Source organism: Oncorhynchus masou, chromosome 5, assembly GCF_036934945.1.
Source record: "Oncorhynchus masou masou isolate Uvic2021 chromosome 5, UVic_Omas_1.1, whole genome shotgun sequence".
NCBI lineage: Eukaryota > Metazoa > Chordata > Actinopteri > Salmoniformes > Salmonidae > Oncorhynchus > Oncorhynchus masou.
Window position 1 is genome coordinate 83505837 of NC_088216.1, and position 27732 is coordinate 83533568.

A 27732-nucleotide genomic window follows, 5' to 3' on the forward strand; every position below is an offset into this window, starting at 1 on the left:
TCAAAATGTAGTATTTTTTTTAAAAGCAAAACAAGTGCAACACACATACAGTACAATTCATTTAACCGAACAGTGACGTGATTGAGAGTGTGTGTGTGTGTGTGTGGTAGAACTACGTTCACACTACAAAGCGGAGGTAGGCCAAGCGACACTGAGCTTTCTTGGTTAACCATCCCCCGGGACTGGGCCAAGATCAGCTGCAGTTGGTGTGTTTGGATGGGGACTTGGCTGCAGCCTGCAGGGTCCTGCGGGCCATCTCCAACGCCCCTTCCTTGGTCTTGTTCCCACCGATGAAACCTCCGGCGTGGACAAAGACACAGTCGGGGATCCCACTGAGCTCTGACAGGGCATCGTCACGTACCCCGCGCCACTCCTCCAACAGAGACCCTGAACAGAGACAACCTGTCAACAGGCAGGTTGGACAGAGGGACCGTGTCAATACAGGCAGGTTGGACACAGAGGGACATTGTCAATACAGGCAGGTTGGACACAGAGGGACCGTGTCAGTACAGGCAGGTTGGACACAGAGGGACATTGTCAATACAGGCAGGTTGGACACAGAGGGACCGTGTCAATACAGGCAGGTTGGACACAGAGGGACCGTGTCAATACAGGCAGGTTGGACACAGAGGGACCGTGTCAATACAGGCAGGTTGGACACAGAGGGACCGTGTCAATACAGGCAGGTTGGACACAGAGGGACAATACAGGCAGGTTGGACACAGAGGGACCGTGTCAGTACAGGCAGGTTGGACACAGAGGGACATTGTCAATACAGGCAGGTTGGACACAGAGGGACCGTGTCAGTACAGGCAGGTTGGACACAGAGGGACCGTGTCAGTACAGGCAGGTTGGACACAGAGGGACCTTGTCAATACAGGCAGGTTGGACACAGAGAGACCGTGTCAGTACAGGCAGGTTGGACACAGAGGGACCGTGTCAGTACAGGCAGGTTGGACACAGAGGGACCGTGTCAGTACAGGCAGGTTGGACACAGAGGGACCGTGTCAGTACAGGCAGGTTGGACACAGAGGGACCGTGTCAGTACAGGCAGGTTGGACACAGAGGACCGTGTCAGTACAGGCAGGTTGGACACAGAGGGACCGTGTCAGTACAGGCAGGTTGGACACAGAGGGACCGTGTCAGTACAGGCAGGTTGGACACAGAGGGACCGTGTCAGTACAGGCAGGTTGGACACAGAGGGACCGTGTCAATACAGGCAGGTTGGACACAGAGGGACCGTGTCAGTACAGGCAGGTTGGACACAGAGGGACCGTGTCAGTACAGGCAGGTTGGACACAGAGGGACCGTGTCAGTACAGGCAGGTTGGACACAGAGGGACCGTGTCAGTACAGGCAGGTTGGACACAGAGGGACCGTGTCAGTACAGGCAGGTTGGACACAGAGGGACCGTGTCAGTACAGGCAGGTTGGACACAGAGGGACCGTGTCAGTACAGGCAGGTTGGACACAGAGGGACCGTGTCAGTACAGGCAGGTTGGACACAGAGGGATATGCTTGAGCACACAGAGTACCTGAACACAGTCCAAGTCACACCCTAACGGCTAAGGCTGAATCCTGAACAACACTGCTTTTCAAGACTACGTGGCCCTCCAGGCTCGGGGCAGGAAGGGGACACAGAGGAGAGCAGAGGTAGCATGGAGTCAGAGTGGGTTGTACAGTGTTAACGTTGCCAATAACTGCAGGAGTTGGCAAGACAGCACAAAACAGATCTGGGACCAGGCTAAGACAGAGGGATACTGTGAGGACACTGAGGTCAGGCAGGATGGACACACAGAGAGCGACTGCCCAGGAAAGGGAAACGGCACATTTACACAACACAGTAACACAGTAACACAGTAACACAGTACTGTCAAGTGAACTCCAGGCCCTGTTATAGGCTGTGGCTCTGTTGTTGTTGGCGAGGGTAGGCCCTGTTATAGGCTGTGGCTGGCGAGGGTCAGGCCCTGTTATAGGCTGTGGCTGGCGCAGGGTCAGGCCCTGTTATAGGCTGTGGCTGGCGCAGGGTCAGACCCTGTTATAGGCTGTGGCTGGCGAGGGTCAGGCCCTGTTATAGGCTGTGGCTGGCGAGGGACAGGCCCTGTTATAGGCTGTGGCTGGCGAGGACCAGGCCCTGTTATAGGCTGTGGCTGGCTGGCGAGGACCAGGCCCTATAAACTATAGGCTGTTCTGGCGCAGGGCCAGGCCCTGTTATAGGCTGTGGGCGAGGGCTGGCGAGGCCAGGGGCTGTGGCTGGCAGGGCCAGGCCCTAATCTATAGCTGTAACTGTACCTGGCCCTGTTCTAGGCTCTATAAACTAACACCTAATCTCCATTCTGTAACAATACACAGCTCAACACCTAATCTCCATTCTGTAACAGTACACAGCTCTAACATCTAATCTCCATTCTGTAACAGTACACAGCTCTAACTAACATCTAATCTCTATTCTGTAACAATACACAGCTCTAACATCTAATCTCTATTCTGTAACAGTACACAGCTCTATCATCTAATCTCCATTCTGTAACAGTACACAGCTCTAACACCTAATCTCCATTCTGTAACAGTACACAGCTCTATGAACTAACATCTAATCTCCATTCTGTAACAGTACACAGCTCTATGAACTAACATCTAATCTCCATTCTGTAACAGTACACAGCTCTAACATCTAATCTCCATTCTGTAACAGTACACAGCTCTAACATCTAATCCAATTTCTGTAACAGTACACAGCTCTAACATCTAATCTCCATTCTGTAACAGTACACAGCTCTAACATCTAATCTCCATTCTGTAACAGTACACAGCTCTATAAACTAACACCTAATCTCCATTCTGTAACAGTACACAGCTCTAACATCTAATCTCCATTCTGTAACAGTACACAGCTCTAAACTAACATCTAATCTCCATCTAATCTCCATTCTGTAACAGTACACAGCTCTAACATCTAATCTCCATTCTGTAACAGTACACAGCTCTAACATCTAATCTCCATTCTGTAACAGTACACAGCTCTAACATCTAATCTCCATTCTGTAACAGTCAACATCTAATCTCCATTCTGTAACAGTACACAGCTCTAACATCTAATCTCCATTCTGTAACAGTACACAGCTCTAACATCTAATCTCCATTCTGTAACAGTACACAGCTCTAAACATCTAATCTCCATTCTGTAACAGTACACAGTAACAGTACTCTATGAACTAACATCTAATCTCCATTCTGTAACAGTACACAGCTCTAACATCTAATCTCCATTCTGTAACAGTACACAGCTCTATAAACTAACATCTAATCTCCATTCTGTAACAGTACACAGCTCTATGAACTAACATCTAATTCCATTCTGTAACAGTAGTCTAATCTAATCCATTCTGTAACAGTACACAGCTCTAACATCTAATCTCCATTCTGTAACAACACAGCTGTAACACATTCTGTAACAGTAGCTCTATGAACTAACACCTAATCTCCATTCTGTAACAGTACACAGCTCTAACATCTAATGTAACAGTATCTGTAGAACAGTGGATTAAAAATAATCAAATCTTAACTGACCTGCCTAAAATTAGGAGTTGGTTATTTGAATCGGCTGTCTAGTGCTATGGCAAAATGTGCACCTAGGGTAGGCCCCGGGACTGTGTGTGTGTATGTGTGTATGTATGTATGTATGTGTGTATGTGTATGTGTATATGTGTGTGTATGTGTGTATACATACACACATGTGTGTATGTATGTATGTATATATACATACACACACACACACATACTTAGGGGGAACTGTCGGGCCAGTGTCGTGCATTACCTTCAGTAGCAGTAGTTCACATTATTAAAAAAAGATATAGCCGAGGATATTCTCTGGAAACCTCTTGAGGATCTGTTGAGGTGTGAAAAGGGACTAATAAGGTGGAAGAGGCCAGATGGAAATTGGGTGGAGGGGAATGTGACACTGTGCTCTCTCAGTCAATATCCAATCTCACAAGAGGGAGGAAAGACGGGCTTGACAAGCAGGAACAAGTCAAGTGTGAATGGAAGATGGAGGTCGCTAAGGATGAAGAAGGATTTGAATTCATTCTGGAAAAATGGTAACTAGGACACCTGCTTGATTTCATGAATTTTGACACCATTTTAATTCTGATTAATAATAATAATTCACAAAGATAATCTAGTAGGCTTTGAGCAGCGAATCCTTATAACCACGGAATAACTGGACAGTATTCTCAGAACAGACACAGCAGAGGAAAAGTAGACGGGAACAATAACAAGTAGAAAGAGGGGCAATTGGCAACCAAACGTTTCTGAATGACTGAATGAGCGAGACTTGATTCTGAAGACCCAACAACAAATCAGCTGCACAACATTAGTCTGCCAAATGGAACAAGCAGCAGATCCCCTGGATACAGAATACCACCTGTTATTTGCTCATTTCTAAAATCAACCATCATACATTTGTCCCGATTGACACCCTATTCCGTGCACTACTTTTGACCAGGAAAGTGGGATACCTAGTCAGTTGTACAACTGAATGCCTTCAACTGAAATGTGTCTAACGCATCAGAGATGTGTCTCCGAATCAGAGAGGTGCGAGGTGTGAATGGCTTAAAAAGCGACATCCACGTCTTCTGCGACCGGGGAAACAGTGGGTTTAACGGCTCTTTTTTACCTTGTCAGCTCATGGACTCGATCCAGCAACCTTTCTAGTTACTAGTCCAACGCTCTAACCACTAGGCTCCCCATTGGGCTCTGGTGAAAGGGAGTGCCCTGTAGAGAGAATAAGGTTGGGAAGAAAGCTCTTATTTCTAGCAACCATCATGCACTTCTTCATCTTATTCGGTGCCTTCTGTTGCAATTTTAGACAAGTGGCGTTTAAACATGACAGACGAGGTGTTGTATTGAAATATGTCACTGGTTGAGTTCGTGAGTCAACGACACCCTCCGTCTGCACTAGATAGGCCGTGGACTGTTACTAACAGCCTGCATTTACATAACGCTTTTCCACCTACAGTAGATGCTCAAAGCGCTTTACATAGTAGGGGGAGAAACTCACCGCATCTACCCTCAATGTGTAGCACCCACCTGGGTGATGCCATGGCAGCCATTTTGTGCCAGAACACTTACCACACAGCAGCTATCAGGTGGAGAGGTGAGGAGTGATATACACCAATTGGGAATTGGGAATCGGGGGAGGGGGGTACTTAGGTGGCCATGATGGAATTTAGCCAGAACACTGAGGTTACCACCCCTACTCTTATGGTAGGTTCCATGGGAATTATTTATGACCACAGAAAGTCAGGATATCGGTTTAACGTGTCATCTGAAAGACAGCACCCGAGGCAGGGCAATGTCCCTATCACTGTCCCTTTACACACACTGTGATTTTGACAACGATAAAGTGGTGAAAGAGAACCAGTGAGATATCAAAAAAACAAAACCCAGTCCTCTCTGGACAACTACATTTACATTTAAGTCATTTAGCAGACGCTCTTATCCAGAGCGACTTACAAATTGGTGAATTCACCTTCTGACATCCAGTGGAACAGCCACTTTACAATAGTGCATCTAAATCATTTAAGGGGGGGGGTGAGAAGGATTACTTATCCTATCCTAGGTAACAATACTGTTGTTTTAATAGTATCCCTACAGAAAGACCACAGATGAATAATGTTTTATTGTATAGATAAAATGTCAAATAACCAAATCAAATTGTATGACATTATAGGACGTAGCAAAGAAATGACTTGCAATTCATAAATTGCACTTCAGAATGTGAACTAAAAATACTGAAAATAAATTACTTGATTGCTGATTAAAACAAAAATGTACCCCAATCCTGCAAAATGTCTACTTTATCTTCCCTCTCTCTCTCCAACATGCACGGGAACGGAAGAACCAGCTCTGCTCACATTTCCTGGTGTGATGAGCAGTGATAAAAATAGTCTACTCTACGCAGGTGGTGTTTACGTACCAGAGACACAGGTGATAACAACACTCTTCCTGTTATCCTGCAGGAGCGGATCCGGCAGCGAGCTACTTGCTGGGAGAATCATGCTTCCCTCAAGCGTTGCCATCTGGATCCACAGGCTGCGTTTCAATCCACCAACATGTTCCCGTCACTCGACCCTCATTCTCCTCCCTCAGACACAGCCATCTGGGGAGGCATGGTGTCAGCGGGCCAGGGTTCATGCTCTTATTCCAAATCTTTCAGCATTTACTCTAGCCTGTCGAAAGTGTCATATGGGTGGGGGTTGCAGTTTTGCGATTTTACCTTTGGTTCCATTTCGCCAGGCAACAACGCAGCCAAGCCCAGCTAAAAATATGTATCAATGATTTGAAATAGTATTTAAATACAGGTCTGGTTCTTAGGCATTGTCAGCACCTACACTACGCATAACATTGAACTAAATGGAAAGCTTAGCAGCATCTCATACAATCTCCTATTCTTCCCACTGTCAGGTGCCAGGTCATCCTAGTGGAAAACCAATTCTAATGAGATTCCTCACTGGAGTGGAGAGAGAGGGAGGAGATGGGTGAGAGAAAGAGAGACAGAACGGAGACCATGCAGCTGACTTCTGAAGCCTAGAGCTGTGCCTTATGTTCCTCAACCCTCTGGTCATTCAATCCCCTCTCACCTTTTACAAGGCACTAAATGGGCTTTAAACTAACAGGGTTTATTTACGTACAGAAAACTGCACAGGAACGGGATGAAGAGCAGCTACTGAGGAGAAGTGATGTCCTCTCACTACAAATGTACTTTAAACCTACAGTATGACACAGGACCCGAAACACCCAGCACCTGAAACACCCAGGACCTGAAACACCCAGGACCTGAAACACCCAGCACCTGAAACACCCAGGACCTGAAACACCCAGCACCTGAAACACCCAGCACCTGAAACACCCAGCACCTGAAACACCCAGGACCTGAAACACCCAGGACCTGAAACACCCAGGACCTGAAACACCCAGGACCTGAAACACCCAGGACCTGAAACACCCAGGACCTAAAACATCCAGGAAGTGAAACATTCAGGACTTGAAACAAAAACGTTGTCCTATTAAATACTTCAGGTGCATTACACACCCCACGATGAACGGTCACCCCCCCCACGATGAACGGTCACCCCACCCCACGATGAACGGTCACCCCCCCCACGATGAACGGTCACCCCACCCCACGATGAACGGTCACCCCCCATGATGAACAGTCACCCCCCCGCGTCACCCCCTCCCCCACGATGAACGGTCACCCCCCGCGATGAGCGGTCACCCCCGATGAACGGTCCCCCCCGCGATGAACGGTCACCCCCCGCGATGAAGGGTCACCCCCACCCGCGATGAACGGTCACCCCCACCGCGGTGAACGGCGATGAACGGTCACCCCCCCCCCCCCCCCCCCACGATGAACGGTCATCCCCCCCCCCCAGTGAAATCACCCCCTATGACCACCCCTGCAAGAACGGTCACCGCCCCCACGATGAACGGTCACCGCCCCACGATAACCACCCCCACGATGAACGGTCACCACCCCCGCGATGAACATTCATCCCCCCACGATGACTTCTACATAATTGAATCCATCATCCCCCTACCATTACACCCCCCATGAATTCACAACATACCAGTGAAATAACTAACTATGACCCGACAGCAAGAAGTAGAGATCAAATAAGAGGTGAGAACTTCTACATAATTGAATCCATTATCATTATCCTTTTGACTTCTACATAATTGAATCCATTATCATTTTTACTTCTACATAATTGAATCCATTACCATTCTCCTTTTGACTTCTACATAATTGAATCCATTACCATTATCATTTTGACTTCTACATAATTGAATCCATTATCATTATCATTTTGACTTCTACATAATTGAATCCATTACCATTATCATTTTGACTTCTACATAATTGAATCCATTACCATTATGACTTCTACATAATTGAATCCATTACCCATTATCCTTTTGACCTGCGGGAGAAGCAATACACTTCAGAATGGCATTGTAAATGACTTACTAAAATAATCCCCTGAAAATAATTACTTATCCACAAATAACTGATTGGAAACTGTAAGTGTGATTTCTGCTAGAGGGGAGAACAACACAGATGTGTGCACAGTTTATAAATGTACACGTTGTGTGTGTGTGTGTGTGTGTGTGTGTGTGTGTGTGTGTGTGTGTATTCCAAATACACCTTTCAAACCAGAACTATGATAATTAACTAAAGCAGACAGCATAAAATAAATAAACATTCAGCACTCTGTATTAGAATATATTTGCATATCAAAACAAAGGTTGATATTTTCCTCATGGGTTATCAACAACATGAGATGATATTTGTTCCATCGCTTTGTTTTACCAATGACCCCAGCCAATCAGCAGAGGGCTCTTTAACCTGGTGACACCCAGTCAATCAGCAGGGGAGAGAGAGTGTCTGTCTGTATTTTCTGTCTGTGTGAATCACAAATGTGATGGTCTGACATTAAATGACACCTAGGAGAGTATACCAGTCCGCCCATTATAACACCATTCTTGAATAGGGACCCCCCCATCTATTCATTGTATTTAAATGGCAGCAGATGCCTTCAGGAGCGAACGAGAGAAGAAAGTGTCTGCAAAAAATAACTACCATTGGAAATTCCATGAACGTCAGAACCCTAGCTACAAGCTACAACACTCAGGAAGCTGTTCCTCCCCCTAGCTACAAGCTACAACACTCAGGAAGCTGTTCCTCCCCCTAGCTACAAGCTACAACCCAGGAAGCTGTTCCTCCCCCTAGCTACAAGCTACAACACTCAGGAAGCTGTTCCTCCCCCTAGCTACAAGCTACAACACTCAGGAAGCTGTTCCTCCCCCTAGCTACAAGCTACAACACTCAGGAAGCTGTTCCTCCCCCTAGCTACAAGCTACAACACTCAGGAAACTGTTCCCCCTAGCTACAAGCTACAACACTCAGGAAGCTGTTCCTCCCCTACTACAAGCTACAACACTCAGGAAGCTGTTCCTCCCCCTAGCTACAACACTCAGGAAGCTGTTCCGCCCCCTAGCTACAAGCCACAACACTCAGGAAGCTGTTCCTCCCCCTAGCTACAAACCGACAACTCAAGAAGCTGTTCCCCCCCCCCCCTAGCTACAAACCTACAACCCAGGAAGCTGTTCCTCCCCCTAGCTACAAGCTACAACACTCAGGAAGCTGTTCCTCCCCCTAGCTACAAGCTACAACACTCAGGAAGCTGTTCCTCCCCCAGCTACAACACTCAGGAAGCTGTTCCTCCCCCTAGCTACAAGCTACAAAACCCAGGAAGCTGTTCCTCCCCCTAGCTACAAGCTACAACACTCAGGAAGCTGTTCCTCCCCTAGCTACAACTACAACACTCAGGAAGCTGTTCCTCCCCCTAGCTACAAAGCTACAACACTCAGGAAGCTGTTCCTCCCCCTAGCTACAAACCTACAACCTCAAGAAGCTGTTCCTCCCCCTAGCTACAAGCTACAACACTCAGGAAGCTGTTCCTCCCCCAGCTACAACACTCAGGAAGCTGTTCCTCCCCCTAGCTACAAGCCAACACTCAGGAAGCTGTTCCTCCCCCTAGCTACAAGCTACAACACTCAACAAGCTACAACACTCAGGAAGCTGTTCCTCCCCCTAGCTACAAACCTACAACCCAGGAAGCTGTTCCTCCCTGTAGCTACAAACCAACAACACTCAGGAAGCTGTTCCGCCCCCTAGCTACAAGCTACAACACTCAGGAAGCTGTTCCTCCCCCTAGCTACAAACCGACAACCCAGGAGGCTGTTCCGCCCCTAGCTACAAACCAACAACTCAGGAAGCTGTTCCTCCCCCTAGCTACAAACCGACAACTCAAGAAGCTGTTCCTCCCCCTAGCTACAAACCTACCACCCAAGAAGCTGTTCCTCCCCCTAGCTACAAACCTACAACCCAAGAAGCTGTTCCTCCCCCTAGCTACAAACCTACAACCCAGGAGGCTGTTCCTACCTGTAGCTACAAACCAACAACCCAGGAGGCTGTTCCTCCCCCTAGCTAGATGTAGACATTGAGGGACCAATAGATGTAGAGTAGACTATTAAACAAAATTGAGGGACCAATAGATGTAGAGTAGACTATTAAACAACATTGAGGGACCAATAGATGTAGAGTAGACTATTAAACAACATTGAGGGACCAATAGATGTAGAGTAGACTATTAAACAACATTGAGGGACCAATAGATGTAGAGTCAACTATTCAACAACATTGAGGGACCAATAGATGTAGAGTAGACTATTAAAGGTGCAAACTATGTAGGGAGTAGGGAGCCATTTGGCTTTTATTTTTTTTAACTTTTAACTTGGCAAGTCAGTTAAGAACAAATTCTTATTTTAAATGACGGTCTAGGAACAGTGGGTTTAACTGCCTATTCAGGGGCAGAACGACAGATTTGTACCTTGTCAGCTCAAGGATTTGAACTTGCAACCTTCCGCTTTCTAGTCTAACACTCTAACCACTAGGCTACCCTGACGCCACATGTATTGGTAGATGTAGGTATGTAGTCGGACGGGAAAACACTGGACCCTCCCACTAGTTCACTTCACCTGTAATCAACTCTAAAGCACCGTCTTAGAAAAAACAAGTTTCTATCTTGAACATAAGGGTTCTTTAGACATCCACATAGGAGAACCCCTTTTGGGTTCCATGTAGAACTCTTTCCATACCATAGAGGGCTCTAAATGGAACTAAAAAGGGTTCTCCGACAGGGACAGTCTAAGTAGTGTCCTAAAGTAGTGTACACCACCTGCTATTGTAGGCGATCCGGGTAGTGTACACCACCTGCTATTGAAGGCGATCCGGTTAGTGTACACCACCTGCTATTGTAGGCGATCCGGGTAGTGTACACCACCTGCTATTGAAGGCGATCCGGTTAGTGTACACCACCTGCTATTGAAGGCGATCCGGTTAGTGTACACCACCTGCTATTGAAGGCGATCCGGTTAGTGTACACCACCTGCTATTGTAGGCGATCCGGGTAGTGTACACCACCTGCTATTGAAGGCGATCCGGTTAGTGTACACCACCTGCTATTGAAGGCGATCCGGTTAGTGTACACCACCTGCTATTGAAGGCGATCCGGTTAGTGTACACCACCTGCTATTGAAGGCGATCCGGTTAGTGTACACCACCTGCTATTGAAGGCGATCCGGTTAGTGTACACCACCTGCTATTGAAGGCGATCCGGTTAGTGTACACCACCTGCTATTGAAGGCGATCCGGTTAGTGTACACCACCTGCTATTGAAGGCGATCCGGATAGTGTACACTACCTGCTATTGAAGGCGATCCGGGTAGTGCACACTACCTGCTATTGAAGGCGATCCGGGTAGTGCACACTACCTGCTATTGAAGGCGACCCGGGTAGTGCACACTACCTGCTATTGAAGGCGACCCGGGTAGTGCACACTACCTGCTATTGAAGGCGATCCGGGTAGTGCACACTACCTGCTATTGAAGGCGATCCGGGTAGTGTACACTACCTGCTATTGAAGGCGATCCGGGTAGTGTACACTACCTGCTATTGAAGGCGATCCGGGTAGTGTACACTACCTGCTATTGAAGGCGGGTAGTCCGGGGCTAGTGTACACTACCTGCTATTGAAGGCGATCTGGGTAGTGTACACTACCTGCTATTGAAGGCGATCCGGGTAGTGTACACTACCTGCTATTGAAGGCGATCCGGGTAGTGTACACTACCTGCTATTGAAGGCGATCCGGGTAGTGTACACTACCTGCTATTGAAAGGATCGATCACTGGGTAGTGTACACTACCTGCTATTGAAGGCGATCCGGGTAGTGTACACTACCTGCTATTGAAGGCGATCCGGGTAGTGTACACTACCTGCTATTGAAGGCGATCTGGGTAGTGTACACTACCTGCTATTGAAGGCGATCTGGGTAGTGTACACTACCTGTTATTGAAGGTGTACAGACCGGCTGGGACACACTGGACTCTCCACTGTCCGTTCTGGTCAGGGTAGAGGACAAACTTAATGGGGGTGTCCACGCTCAGCTCCTTCTCCAGGGAAAACAGGTGCTCCTTCCAGGGACAACCACCCTGAGAAAACACCACTACCTCGCCACTGGGGTCAACCTGGGGACGGACACAAGTCAATCACATTTACTCAGGAATTCACTGGTCACAAAGTGCTTTGCATTTACCCCCGTTACTATGCGTGCATTTACCCCCGTTACTACGCGTGCAGTTACACATATTTACACGTGTATCATACATGTAATTTATTTTAACAGACAAAGTAGTTCTGGAGAGAAGCAACATGACAGGGGATGTCATCAGAACAGCGCCACCCTGTCCGCTACCTAGTGAAAGTGAATATCTGCATGTCTACGGTAGGTACCTGCTTCCTCGTCTGCACAGCTTCCTCCACCACCACACGGGCAGGAAGCCAGGAGTTCTGGTAGAAGTCAACCCGGTCCAGGAACTCTGCTCCTACCATGGCCAGAGCCTTATGGAAGCCCTCCTAAAATACACAACATGAGGAGACGACATGAGGAGGAGGAGACGACACGAGGAGGAGGAGACGACACGAAGAGGAGGAGACGACACGAAGAGGAGGAGACGACACGAAGAGGAGACGACACGAAGAGGAGACGACACGAAGAGGAGACGACACGAGGAGGAGACGACACGAGGAGGAGGAGACGACATGAGGAGGAGGAGACGACATGAGGAGGAGGAGACGACAGGAGGAGGAGGAGACGACAGGAGGAGGAGGAGACGACAGGAGGAGGAGGAGACGGCATGAGGAGGAGGAGACGGCATGTGGAGGAGGAGACGGCATGAGGAGGAGGAGACGGCATGAGGAGGAGGAGACGGCATGAGGAGGAGGAGACGGCATGAGGAGGAGGAGACGGCATGAGGAGGAGACGACAGGAGGAGGAGGAGACGACAGGAGGAGGAGACGACAGGAGGAGGAGACGACAGGAGGAGGAGACGACAGGAGGAGGAGACGACAGGAGGAGGAGACGACATGAAGAGGAGGAGACGACAGGAGGAGGAGGAGAAGACATGAGGAGGAGAAGACATGAGGAGGAGAAGACATGAGGAGGAGAAGACGACAGGAGGAGGAGACGACAGGAGGAGGAGACGACAGGAGGAGGAGACGACAGGAGGAGGAGACGACAGGAGGAGGAGACGACAGGAGACAGGAAATGTCACGAAACATAAGGCGACACCAGGAGAAATCACCAGTCTTGCAGCACATGAAGGACATCGTAACAGCTGCTCAAGTAAATACAGGATAGATAAACATCTTTCTACAAGGAAAACTAAAGGTCGCTAAAGGTCTCCCTCACTGACTGACTCACTCCCTTTGTCAGTCCCAGTCAGTCTCTCCCTCACTGACTCAATCCCTTTGTCAGTCCTAGTCAGTCTCTCCCTCACTGACTGACTCCCTTTGTCAGTCTCAGTCAGTCTCTCCCTCACTGACTGACTCCCTTTGTCAGTCCTAGTCAGTCTCTCCCTCACTGACTGACTCCCTTTGTCAGTCCTAGTCAGTCTCTCCCTCACTGACCCACTCCCTTTGTCAGTCTCAGTCAGTCTCTCCCTCACTGACTGACTCCCTTTGTCAGTCCTAGTCAGTCTCTCCCTCACTGACTGACTCCCTTTGTCAGTCCTAGTCAGTCTCTCCCTCACTGACTGACTCCCTTTGTCAGTCCTAGTCAGTCTCTCCCTCACTGACCCACTCCCTTTGTCAGTCTCAGTCAGTCTCTCCCTCACTGACTCCCTCCCTTTGTCAGTCCTAGTCAGTCTCTCCCTCACTGACCCACTCCCTTTGTCAGTCCCAGTCAGTCTCTCCCTCACTGACTGACTCCCTTTGTCAGTCCTAGTCAGTCTCTCCCTCACTGACTGACTCCCTCCCTTTGTCAGTCCTAGTCAGTCTCTCCCTCACTGACTCAATCCCTTTGTCAGTCTCAGTCAGTCTCTCCCTCACTGACTGACTCCCTTTGTCAGTCCTAGTCAGTCTCTCCCTCACTGACTGACTCCCTCCCTTTGTCAGTCCTAGTCAGTCTCTCCCTCACTGACTCAATCCCTTTGTCAGTCCTAGTCAGTCTCTCCCTCACTGACTGACTCCCTTTGTCAGTCCTAGTCAGTCTCTCCCTCACTGACTGACTCCCTTTGTCAGTCCCAGTCAGTCTCTCCCTCACTGACTGACTCCCTTTGTCAGTCCTAGTCAGTCTCTCCCTCACTGACTGACTCCCTTTGTCAGTCCCAGTCAGTCTCTCCCTCACTGACTGACTCCCTTTGTCAGTCCTAGTCAGTCTCTCCCTCACTGACTCCCTCCCTTTGTCAGTCCTAGTCAGTCTCTCCCTCACTGACTCCCTCCCTTTGTCAGTCCTAGTCAGTCTCTCCCTCACTGACTCCCTCCCTTTGTCAGTCCTAGTCAGTCTCTCCCTCACTGACTGACTCCCTTTGTCAGTCTCAGTCAGTCTCTCCCTCACTGACTCCCTTTGTCAGTCTCAGTCAGTCTCTCCCTCACTGACTGACTCCCTTTGTCAGTCTCAGTCAGTCTCTCCCTCACTGACTCCCTTTGTCAGTCTCAGTCAGTCTCTCCCTCACTGACTGACTCCCTTTGTCAGTCCTAGTCAGTCTCTCCCTCACTGACTGACTCCCTTTGTCAGTCCTAGTCAGTCTCTCCCTCACTGACTGACTCACTCCCTTTGTCAGTCCTAGTCAGTCTCTCCCTCACTGACTGACTCCCTTTGTCAGTCCTAGTCAGTCTCTCCCTCACTGACTCACTCCCTTTGTCAGTCCTAGTCAGTCTCTCCCTCACTGACTGACTCCCTCCCTTTGTCAGTCCTAGTCAGTCTCTCCCTCACTGACTGACTCCCTTTGTCAGTCCCAGTCAGTCTCTCCCTTGTCAGTCTCTCCCTCACTGACCCACTCCCTTTGTCAGTCCTAGTCAGTCTCTCCCTCACTGACTGACTCCCTTTGTCAGTCCCAGTCAGTCTCTCCCTCACTGACTGACTCCCTTTGTCAGTCCTAGTCAGTCTCTCCCTCACTGACTGACTCCCTTTGTCAGTCCTAGTCAGTCTCTCCCTCACTGACTCCCTCCCTTTGTCAGTCCTAGTCAGTCTCTCCCTCACTGACTGACTCCCTTTGTCAGTCCTAGTCAGTCTCTCCCTCACTGACTGACTCCCTTTGTCAGTCCTAGTCAGTCTCTCCCTCACTGACTCCCTCCCTTTGTCAGTCCTAGTCAGTCTCTCCCTCACTGACTCCCTCCCTTTGTCAGTCCTAGTCAGTCTCTCCCTCACTGACTGACTCCCTTTGTCAGTCTCAGTCAGTCTCTCCCTCACTGACTCCCTTTGTCAGTCTCAGTCAGTCTCTCCCTCACTGACTGACTCCCTTTGTCAGTCCTAGTCAGTCTCTCCCTCACTGACTGACTTGTCAGTCCTAGTCAGTCTCTCCCTCACTGACTGACTCCCTTTGTCAGTCCTAGTCAGTCTCTCCCTCCCTCACTGACCCACTCCCTTTGTCAGTCTCAGTCAGTCTCTCTCTCACACACTCCCGCTGCCACTTATGGCACTGATGTGCGTGCACACACACACACACACACACACACACACACACGTTAGCGCAAACATAAAGCACGTGCAATGACGTCACACACACACACACACACACACAGCACTAACATCACCACCGTCATGTCGTAGCATCTGTCTGAGCGTGTGGTACGTGTGTGAGCAGCTGAGAGTTTGGTGAGACAGGACAAGAAAAATTGACAAGGTGACAATTGATTGGATCAGGAAATCACAGGGCCGTTGAGTAGCGCAGCCTGTCACAATCCACAGTGGCTTTCCAGGGTATGACGAATGAATAGCATCGACGACCAGCCTCTCACAGAGTAATAAGTAAGTGCTCCTGGTCTGGGAAAGGTGTGGGAAATGGAGGAAAATGGATGGACCAAGAGTTTATTCCCCCCTCTGCCCTCCCCATTCCCCATCTGAGACAGATGATAAATCACTGGTGTTTGACCTACTTGTCCAATCGATGTACAGAGTTTAAAAGGCGACTGCACTTCTTGAATTGTCCCTAGTTTTAGATTTGGATCCTTAAGAAACGCTAGCTGCCGTGACTGAACTCAAAACGTGAGTTGGTATCGGGTGTGGTTTCATGTGGGTGTGGTTTCATGTGGGTGTGGTTTCATGTGGGTGTTTGCAGGTGGGAAGAGTTAGCCAAATTATTTAGCCAATTAGCTTCAGCCGACTGGTGTGTGACTGTGGCAATTGTTGGTTTGACTTTGGATAGCTTATCTCGAGGACGAGTTGAGGACTGTCAATAAAATACACCAATGTAAGTATGAATATTTTCAAGCTTGGCATTTTTTTTAATTTTTTTTTTTACAATTTATAGTTGGTTTGAGGATTTTGTTATTGAAATTTGAAGCAAATGGAATTTGACATATTGTCCCATGTACATTGTGTCATTTACCAAATGGACCCTAACTAGCCCCATAGGGATATCCAAAGTCAACTCAAATTTACCACAGGCATTACGATCAGGTTGCATGCAGCCGAATTGATGATAACTTGTGTGTTGCCAGCTGTGGGCATATGAGTAGCATTGAAACGGCTCTGAGAATATGAAATATAAATATTCATGTCACTGAGGGAGAGGGGGTAATGTATAACCTTTACATTATGTCAGGGTATGTCACTGAGGGAGAGGGGGTAATGTATAACCTTTACATTATATCAGGGTATGTCACTGAGGGAGAGGGGGTAATGTATAACCTTTACATTATATCAGGATATGTCACTGAGGGAGAGGGGGTAATGTATAACCTTTACATTATATCAGGGTATGTCACTGAGGGGAGAATGTATAACCTTTACATTATGTCAGGGTATGTCACTGAGGGAGAGGGGGTAATGTATAACCTTTACATTATATCAGGATATGTCACTGATACCGAGAGGGGTATGTATAACCTTTACATTATATCAGGGATCCTATTGAAATATTGAGTGCCTGGAAGCGATCACGTGTGGAAGGCATCGATAAGGTGGTGGTGGTGGTATACCGAGAGACATGGATTAGGCATCAAGGGGGGTTGAGGTCAGGTCAGCTTAAGGAAGGAGGAATGGTTTAACCTAAGACCTCTTCCTGTCGAACAATAACTGTCAGGGTAGGAGAGAAGGAGGAGAGCATCTCATCTGGAGTTTATATACTTGTGTTGGTGGAAACGTGTTTTGTCTAATGTATTGATCCTCTGGGAGAATTAACTTGGTTAAGCTTTCATAATGTCAGTGGAGTTTATTAGAACCTAACAAAACAAACCCAACATTAATTTACGTTGTGATTCGGCGGCGGCGGTGGTATACCGAGAAGGTATGTTTCCCCCTGTCAGATTGGTGGTGGTGGTGGTATACCGAGAAGGTATGTTTCCCCCTGTCAGATTGGTGGTGGTGGTGGTGGTATACCGAGAAGGTATGTTTCCCCCTGTCAGATTGGTGGTGGTGGTGGTATACCGAGAAGGTATGTTTCCCCCTGTCAGATTGGTGGTGGTGGTGGTGGTATACCGAGGTAAGGTATGTTTCCCCCTGTCAGATTGGTGGTGGTGGTGGTATACCGAGAAGGTATGTTTCCCCTGTCAGATTGGTGGTGGTGGTGGTATACCGAGAAGGTATGTTTCCCCTGTCAGATTGGTGGGTGGTGGTGGTGGTATACCGAGAAGGTATGTTTCCCCCTGTCAGATTGGTGGTGGTGGTGGTATACCGAGAAGGTATGTTTCCCCCTGTCAGATTCAGAAGTATGGACTCAGGAAGAAGAGACTAATTCAACCAGACAGCCTGGTAGGGCCTTAGTTATTCAGAAACACTGGCAGAGCTCAAATCTTGACATCTCTGAGCTTGTCTGGCGCCGGTTGGACGCCACAACAAGGTGTTAACGGGGGACTATATTAATAGTTGTGTGTGTGTGTGTGTGTGTGTGTGTGTGAACTGACACACACACAGCTGTACGGACTGAAGGCTGGTCTCTCAGCCCTTTTAATTGGTTATATTTCCACACACACGGTACGCTGCACATTGACTGACCTTGGTGTCCTGGCTCTTGCTGTTCCAGCGTGGGTTAAGGTGTCCGACGTGGGCGCTGAGAGTGGTAGAGACAGCGTATGAGCCTCTCCATCATACTGGGAGATCCCGTTGTCCACAGCATCCACCTCCTCCACCAAGTTCTCATACAGCTACAGAGAACAGAGAGCGTTACATCCACCTAGTTCTCATACAGCTACAGAGAACGTTACATCCACCTAGTTCTCATACAGAGAACAGAGAACATTACATCCACCTAGTTCTCATTCAGCTACAGAGAACAGAACATGGTAGAGAGGTTATCAATAGGTGGTCCTGTCTCAGTCTCACCTTATCATAGAGCACCTCCAGCTGTCTGTCTCCTTCCTTCAGGGAGGTGAGCTGAGAAAGGACCCTCCGGCCAAAATGAAGGTAGACCAAACCAGCCGAGCTCAACTTGGTCACCCAGGGCTTCTCTGGACACAGGCTGTGGAACGTCTCGGAGAAGGTCCTGGATAAGCAGAGAACATGTTATGTCTCCATCTTGTAGAAATATCCCCCTCCCCTTTCCATGCATAATCTACCGCCTCTATGATTATACTAATCCCATGTTTATGGGCCATCAGATACTTGGACACAGGCTGCTGAATGTGCCTAGACGTCTTGGACAGAGAATGCTGAATGTGCCCTAGAGCGTCTCTTGGACAGAGAATGCTGAATGTGCCCTAAACGTCCTGGACAGGACAGAGAATGCTGAATGTGCCCTGGAACGAGAATGCTGAATGTCCCCTAAACGTCCTGGACAGAGAATGCTGAATGTGCCCTAAAGGCGTCCTAGACAGAGAATGCTGAATGTGCCCCAAAACGTCCTAGACAGAGAATGCTGAATGTCCCCTGAGCGTCCTGGACCAGAGAATGCTGAATGTGCCCTAACATCCTGGACAGAGAATGCTGAATGTGCCCTAAACGTCCTGGACAGAGAATGCTGAATGTGCCCCTAAACGTCCTGGACAGAGAATGCTGAATGTGCCCCTAAACGTCCTGGACAGAGAATGCTGAATGTGCCCCTAAACTGAATGTGCCCCTAAACATCCTGGACAGAGAATGCTGAATGTGCCCCTAAACGTCCTGGACAGAGAATGCTGAATGTGCCCCTAAACGTCAGAGAATGCTGAATGACAGAGAATGCTGAATGTGCCCCTAAACGTCCTGGACAGAATGCTGGACAGAATGTGCCCCCTAAAGAATGCTGAATGTCCTGGACAGAGAATGCTGAATGTGCCCCTAAACATCCTGGACAGAGAATGCTGAATGTGCCCCTAAACATCCTAGACAGAGAATGCTGAATGTGCCCCATCCTAGACAGAGAATGCAATGTGCCCCTAAACATCCTAGACAGAGAATGCTGAATGTGCCCCTAAACGTCCTGGACAGAGAATGCTGAATGTGCCCCTAAACATCCTGGACAGAGAATGCTGAATGTGCCCCTAAACGTCCTGGACAGAGAATGCTGAATGTGCCCCATCCTGGACAGAGAATGCTGAATGTCCCTAAACGTCCTGGACAGAGAATGCTGAATGTGCCGTCCTGGACAGAGAATGCTGTCCTCCTGGACAGAGAATGCTGAATGTGCCCCTAAACATCCTGGACAGAGAATGCTGAATGTGCCCTAAACGTCCTGGACAGAGAATGCTGAATGTGCCCTAAACGTCCTGGACAGAGAATGCTGAATGTGTGCCCTAAACGTCCTGGACAGAGAATGCTGAATGTGCCCCTAAACGTCCTGGACAGAGAATGCTGAATGTGCCCCTAAACATCCTGGACAGAGAATGCTGAATGTGCCCTAAACGTCCTGGACAGAGAATGCTGAATGTGCCCTAAACATCCTGGACAGAGAATGCTGAATGTGCCCCTAAACGAATCCTGGACAGAGAATGCTGAATGTGCCCTAAACATCCTAAACATCCTGGACAGAGAATGCTGAATGTGCCCCTAAACGTCCTGGACAGAGAATGCTGAATGTGCCCCTAAACGTCCTGGACAGAGAATGCTGAATGTGCCCCTAAACGTCCTGGACAGAGAATGCTGAATGTGCCCCTAAACATCCTGGACAGAGAATGCTGAATGTGCCCCTAAACATCCTAGACAGAGAATGCTGAATGTGCCCCTAAACATCCTAGACAGAGAATGCTGAATGTGCCCCTAAACATCCTAGACAGAGAATGCTGAATGTGCCCCTAAACATCCTAGACAGAGAATGCTGAATGTGCCCCTAAACGTCCTAGACAGAGAATGCTGAATGTGCCCCTAAACATCCTAGACAGAGAATGCTGAATGTGCCCCTAAACATCCTAGACAGAGAATGCTGAATGTGCCCCTAAACGTCCTGGACAGAGAATACTGAATGTGCCCTAAACATCCTGGACAGAGAATACTGAATGTGCCCCTAAACGTCCTGGACAGAGAATGCTGAATGTGCCCCTAAACGTCCTGGACAGAGAATGCTGAATGTGCCCTAAACGTCCTGGACAGAGAATGCTGAATGTGCCCTAAACGTCCTGGACAGAGAATACTGAATGTGCCCTAAACGTCCTGGACAGAGAATGCTGAATGTGCCCTAAACATCCTAGACAGAGAATGCTGAATGTGCCCTAAACGTCCTGGACAGAGAATGCTGAATGTGCCCTAAACGTCCTAGACAGAGAATGCTGAATGTGCCCCTAAACATCCTGGACAGAGAATGCTGAATGTGCCCTAAACATCCTGGACAGAGAATGCTGAATGTGCCCTAAACATCCTAGACAGAGAATGCTGAATGTGCCCCTAACGTCCTAGACAGAGAATGCTGAATGTGCCCTAAACGTCCTGGACAGAGAATGCTGAATGTGCCCTAAACGTCCTGGACAGAGAATGCTGAATGTGCCCTAAACGTCCTGGACAGAGAATGCTGAATGTGCCCTAAACATCCTGGACAGAGAATGCTGAATGTGCCCTAAACGTCCTGGACAGAGAATGCTGAATGTGCCCTAAACATCCTGGACAGAGAATGCTGAATGTGCCCTAAACGTCCTGGACAGAGAATGCTGAATGTGCCCCTAAACATCCTGGACAGAGAATGCTGAATGTGCCCCTAAACATCCTAGACAGAGAATGCTGAATGTGCCCCTAAACATCCTAGACAGAGAATGCTGAATGTGCCCCTAAACATCCTGGACAGAGAATGCTGAATGTGCCCTGAACGTCCTGGACAGAGAGCAGCACACCCACCTATCACTCACTCTGTCTCGTTCAAATTCTAAAGCTTTATTCTAATTCTAAAGCAGATCGCCCATCATTCACAAAGACTTATCTAAACTCTAAAGCTTTATTGTCTATCAACTTTATACAAGACAGACAAGTGTTTATTTGGCTTGAGGCGAGTCTCCTCTAACACAACCATTCTTGGTTTCAGCAGAATAACAGCAGGGTGTGATGTCTGTCTTTAAAGACTGGCTGAGTGCTCATTGAAAACAGTATCAGGTGAACGGCAGGATGTGACCTCGGCCTTTAAAGACTGGCTGGGGGATAACGGCAGGATGTGACCTCGGTCTTTAAAAACTGTCTGGGTGCTCATTGAAAACAGTTTATCAGGTGGTGAACGGCAGAATGTGACCTCGGTCTTTAAAGACTGGCTGGGGGATAACGGAAGGATGTGACCTCGGTCTTTAAAGACTGGCTGGATGCTCATATTGAAAACAGTTTATCAGGTGGTGAACGGCAGAATGTGACCTCGGTCTTTAAAAACTGTCTGGGTGCTCATTGAAAACAGTTTATCAGGTGGTGAACGGCAGGATGTGACCTCGGTCTTTAAAGACTGGCTGGATGCTCATATTGAAAACAGTATCAGGTGGTGAACGGCAGGAAAATGATTCTATCTGTTCCATCCATGACAAATGAATTAGTGTCATTTAAAACGTAAAGCAGTAGTCTACTTGTTAAATAGTTTTGCTGTTGGTGATTGATCATATCAGAGTTTATGTTCACGTAGCATTAACTAGAGGTAGCCTAGATGTGTTATCAACCGAGGAAGCATCCTTCTGCTTCTTCCAAAAAATAGGTTAATAGACTATTTAAAATCCAATTTAAAATCAATGTGGTTCATTTAAAAAGAGACGTAAAAATGAGATTAGATTAGATTGATAATACGACTCTAGAGTCTTGTCAATACAGACTGATCAGAACAGCAGAACACACAGATGAAATTAGAACAATCCCCACCAGGGACTCTGGACGCCCGCGGCTGGCTACCAAGAGCAAGACAGTGCTTTCAGCAAAGGCTAAAGGTCAATGAAAAAATAAAATAAATGAACACTCCTTTTGGCTTTCAGTGATATGTCTCTACACACATGCTGCCTTTCATTTTCTAGTAGGCCAGTTGATAATGCTAATCAGTTGTTAATGTCAATCAACTCTACCCAGGGAGGTGTCTACTGAGCGCGTAAGGAGATGAGTGCCTCACAGCAGGGGGGCCTGCAGTGGTCATTTAATTCTGGCTTAATTGAGAGAATGGTAACGTGACAAATAGCACCCTATTCCCTACAGTGCACTATGGGCCCTTAGCACTATGGGCTCTGGTCTAAAGTAGTGCACTATATAGGGAATAGGGCTCTGGTCTAAAGTAGTGCACTATATAGGGAATAGGGCTCTTTTATTTTACCTTTATTTAACTAGGCAAGTCAGTTAAGAACAAATTCTTATTTTCAATGACGGCCTAGGAACAGTGGGGTTAACTGCCTGCTCAGGGGCAGAACGACAGATTTGTACCTTGTCAGCTCAGGGGTTTGAACTTGCAACCTTCTGGTTACTAGTCCAACACTCTAACCACTAACCGCTACCCTGCCGCCCCACGGAATTGTGCTCTGGTATAAAGTAGTGCACTATATAGGGAATAGGGTGCCATTAGGGACGCTTGCCACTTCCAGCCCCGCTGCCCGCTGAGCGCCAAGCGTCAGATACTGGAGTGGCATGCTGTGTGGCACACGGTCGATAACTAGCAATGGAATCCCTGCATCAATTATACAGAGAAGGCAGTTAAATATGGACAAACAGAGAAGGACACAGTGGAGCCATCAATCACCCACCTGTCTGTCAGTCTGACACAAATGTATTTCTGTCCGAAAGTTACATAATCATGTGACCTACTGAACGTAACAGACTTGTATGAAGCTTGGTGTTCTGTGTTTGCCATGTTGTTACCCGTTGCCATGTTGTTGCCATGTTGTTACCCGTTGCCATGTTGTTGCCATGTTGTTGCTAGTTGCCATGTTGTTACCCGTTGCCATGTTGCCATGTTGTTGCCATTACCCGTTGCCATGTTGTTACCCGTTGCCATGTTGTTGCCATGTTGTTACCCGTTGCCATGTTGTTGCCATGTTGTTACCCGTTGCCATGTTGTTACCCATTGCCATGTTGTTACCCGTTGCTATGTTGTTGCCATGTTGTTACCCGTTGCCATGTTGTTGCCATGTTGTTACCCGTTGCCATGTTGTTGCCATGTTGTTACCCGTTGCCATGTTGTTGCTATGTTGCTGCCATGTTGTTGCCATGTTGTTACCCGTTGCCATGTTGTTGCCATGTTGTTACCCGTTGCCATGTTGTTGCCATGTTGTTACCCATTGCCATGTTGTTACCCGTTGTTGCCATGTTGTTATGTTGTTGTTGCCATGTTGTTACCCATTGTTTGTTACCATGTTGTTGCCATGTTGTTACCCGTTGCCATGTTGTTGCCATGTTGTTACCCCATGTTGTTGCCATGTTGTTGCCATGTTGTTGTTTGTTACCCGTTGCCATGTTGTTGCCATGTTGTTACCCGTTGCCATGTTGTTGCCATGTTGTTACCCGTTGCCATGTTGTTGCCATGTTGTTGCCATTACCCGTTGCCATGTTGTTGCCATGTTGTTACCCGTTGCCATGTTGTTACCCGTTGCCATGCCATGTTGTTACCCGTTGCCATGTTGTTGCCATGTTGTTACCGTTGCTATGTTGTTGCCATGTTGTTATGTTGTTGCCATGTTGTTACCCGTTGCTATGTTGTTTGCCATGTTGTTACCCATTGCCATATGTTGTTACCCGTTGCTATGTTGTTGCCATGTTGTTACCCATTGCTATGTTGTTACCCGTTGCTATGTTGTTGCCATGTTGTTACCCATTGCTATGTTGTTCCCCGTTGCTATGTTGTTGCCATGTTGTTACCCGTTGCTATGTTGTTGCCATGTTGTTACCCATTGCTATGTTGTTACCCGTTGCTATGTTGTTGCCATGTTGTTACCCATTGCTATGTTGTTACCCGTTGCTATGTTGTTGCCATGTTTTTAAAACCTGTTGCCATGTTGTTGCCATGTTGTTACCTGTTGCTGCCATGCTATTACCATGCTGCTGCCATGTTACCTGCTGCCATGTTGTTACCATGTTGTTACCCGTTGCTATGTTGTTGCCATGTTTTAAAACCTGTTGCCATGTTGTTACCTGTTGCTGCCATGCTATTACCATGCTGTTGCCATGTTGTTCCCATAAACCCATCCCCACCCCTTTTCTTTATGCCCTCTGCCTAAAACAGGCTTACTTAGATTTTTTGGGTGCCAGCAGAGGGCTATGCGGGATGGGGCAGGATACAGGAGTATCGCCATATTATTGACGATATTATATTGATTATATGACTCCATGTATCAATTATTTTGTTTAAAAATTGCTAGTTGTTTTTGCTAGGGAGTCAACGTTAGAGGGAGATAGGCTAGAGATAATATCAGGAGGAAAGGAGCAGAGGGAGGGGGAGGGGGATGGAGGGGAGGAGGGGGAAGCAGAGGGAGGGGAGGGGAGGGGGGGCAGAGGGAGGGGGAGGGGATGGAGGGGGGAGGAGGGGGAAGCAGAGGGGGAGGGGGGGAGGAGGGGGAGGAGAGGGGGAGGCGAGGGAGGGGAGGGGGGGAGGGGAGGAGGGGGGGGGAAGCAGGGGAGGGAGGGAGGGGGGATGGAGGGAGGGAGGGGAGGGGGGGATGGAGGGGGAGGAGGGGGGAGAGGGAGGGGGAGGGAGGAGGGGGAGGGGGAGGGGGATGGAGGGGGAGGAGGGGGGAGGCGAGGGAGGGGGGCGGCGAGGGGGGGGAGGGGGGAGGGAGGAGGGGGGATGGAGGGGGAGGAGGGGGAGGCGAGGAGGGGGAGGAGCGAGGGAGGGAGGCGAGGGGGGGAGGGGGAGGGGAAGCAGAGGGAGGGTGGGGGGAGGGTGGGGGAGGGGGGAGAATGATGGAGAAGCTTAGTTCTCTCTCCTACCTGCTGGGGGGGGGGGAAACCTCTGGCATTTCCATACCAATCAGTAGACAGACAGGTAATTGACTGATAAATCATTAATGTGATGACAAGATTTTGCCACATAAAAAATACATGATTTCTCTCTTATATGCGATGTCAGTGTGCCTTCTATAAATTCACATCTCTGCAATCATGTGCTCTAAGACTACAGCTTGTGGTTGGTATCAGGTGCTCTAAGACTACAGCTTGTGGTTGGTATCAGGTGCTCTAAGACTACAGCTTGTGGTTGGTATCAGGTGCTCTAAGACTACAGCTTGTGGTTGGTATCAGGTGCTCTAAGACTACAGCTTGTGGTTGGTATCAGGTGCTCTAAGACTACAGCTTGTGGTTGGTATCAGGTGCTCTAAGACTACAGCTTGTGGTTGGTATCAGGTGCTCTAAGACTACAGCTTGTGGTTGGTATCAGGTGCTCTAAGACTACAGCTTGTGGTTGGTATCAGGTGCTCTAAGACTACAGCTTGTGGTTGGTATCAGGTGCTCTAAGACTACAGCTTGTGGTTGGTATCAGGTGCTCTAAGACTACAGCTTGTGGTTGGTATCAGGTGCTCTAAGACTACAGCTTGTGGTTGGTATCAGTCAGTATGTAATACTGCAGCGTACCGTTACTCCTCAAGGGCCAAGGACACGATGTTCTTTTCAGAGGTAGACTGGCAGACAAAACATCCAAATACTCCATCTACACGTGAATCCCATTGTCAAATTGCGATACGGTTCTAGAAACAAATAGCTCTTTACTTTCACATCATATCAAAAATCATTTAAAACGTAAAATACAAAACTTACAGTTTTAACCGTTTTTTTCTCAGGTGCAGCCGACAGTATTTTTTCACTGACAACACTTTTCTGACGGCGGTTTTCCGTTACACACAGGTGTGGCCTTCTTCTTACATAAACATAAACAAGCCCCGGGACAGGTAGCCGGGACTGGGGCAGGTAGCCGGGGCTGGGGCAGGTAGCCGGGGCTGGGGCAGGTAGCCGGGACTGGGGCAGGTAGCCGGGACTGGGGCAGGTAGCCGGGACTGGGGCAGGTAGCCGGGACTGGGGCAGGTAGCCGGGACTGGGGCAGGTACTGGGGCAGGTAGCGGGACTGGGGCAGGTAGCCGGGACTGGGGCAGGGACTGGGGCAGGTAGTCTAGTGGTTAGAGCGTTGGGCCAGTAACTGAAAGGTTGCTGGATCGAATTCCCGAGCTGACAAGGTAAAAATCTGTCATTCTGCCCCTGAACAAGGCAGTTAACCCACTGTTCCTCGGCTGTCGTTCTGACCCTCAACAAGGCAGTTAACCCACTGTTCCTAGGCCGTCATTGTAAGAATTTGTTCTTAAATGACTTGCCTAGTTAAATAAAATATGAATTTAAATAAACTCCCCCATAATGAAGATGCCTTTGTCCCATGATTTGTGTGTAACGCAATGGAACAGAGTCATGACCAAGGGCTAGTTCCACTGTACCAGTATATACCAGAATCTTTGACTGTACCTCTGATGATGGTCATAGAGATGCTTATTGGGGTCAAACTCTCCTCCCACATCCACCACGATGTCACACTTGGCGAGCTCTGCAGGGTCCCGAGTTCTGACGATCTCAGCATCCTGAAAAAAATATGAAATTCAGCATGAATGTCCAATACATTAGGTGCTGTGCAATCGTTCTATCTGAGCGTGCACGGTGCACCGTCTGGGTGGAGTTGAGGGAAAAAATCCGCCGAACCGGCGAGCTAAAAGGAATGCACCCACGAATATTCAGCGTCTTATCGTGGCGAGGGCGGCCCATGTGGTTTAATGAAATGCAATCTGTTTGAACGTTATGCATTTGGGGCGTTATGCAATGCTGACCTGCCTGAGCTTATGCCATAAGTACAGTAGCTAGCTGGCTTTAGAATATACTAACGTTAACTAACTAGCGAACTCTTGTCTTTGCCGGGGTGGAAGAAACGTTGAATCGTGCAATAATATTGACCATATCGTTTCCTGCAAAATAGGGACAAATAAATATTATGCACCTTGTACTCCGGGAGCTGGTGAAGGAAGAAACAGGCTAGCACTTCATCACAATGAAATGTCCCGTTATGGGTGCCGATTATTTTACCAGACATGTTTTCTGTGCAGAGTCGCTTGGGTTGGTGTGACATGTATCTTCTTTCTGCAACTGGTATTCTGTCTCTAACCGGTATATTTCTATAAACACTAGTAAACACTGAAGTTCGGAAAGTGAATTTCAACAGGTTCGGTGCTAACATGAAGTTAGCTGCTACACACGCTGCTGAAGATAATGAGGCGGACTGTAATTTCCGACGGACTG

General features: G+C 48.2%; 1 protein-coding gene across 1 annotated transcript; it reads right to left on the reverse strand.

Annotated features, from left to right (window-relative positions):
- myg1 (myg1 exonuclease) lies at positions 1–27732 on the reverse strand. The gene is given in 8 exon segments (XM_064967009.1): positions 1–387; positions 11965–12151; positions 12417–12539; positions 18121–18203; positions 18206–18269; positions 18448–18607; positions 26911–27023; positions 27434–27732. Coding segments are annotated over 8 exon segments (1161 nt in total). The 5' UTR covers positions 27671–27732; the 3' UTR covers positions 1–193.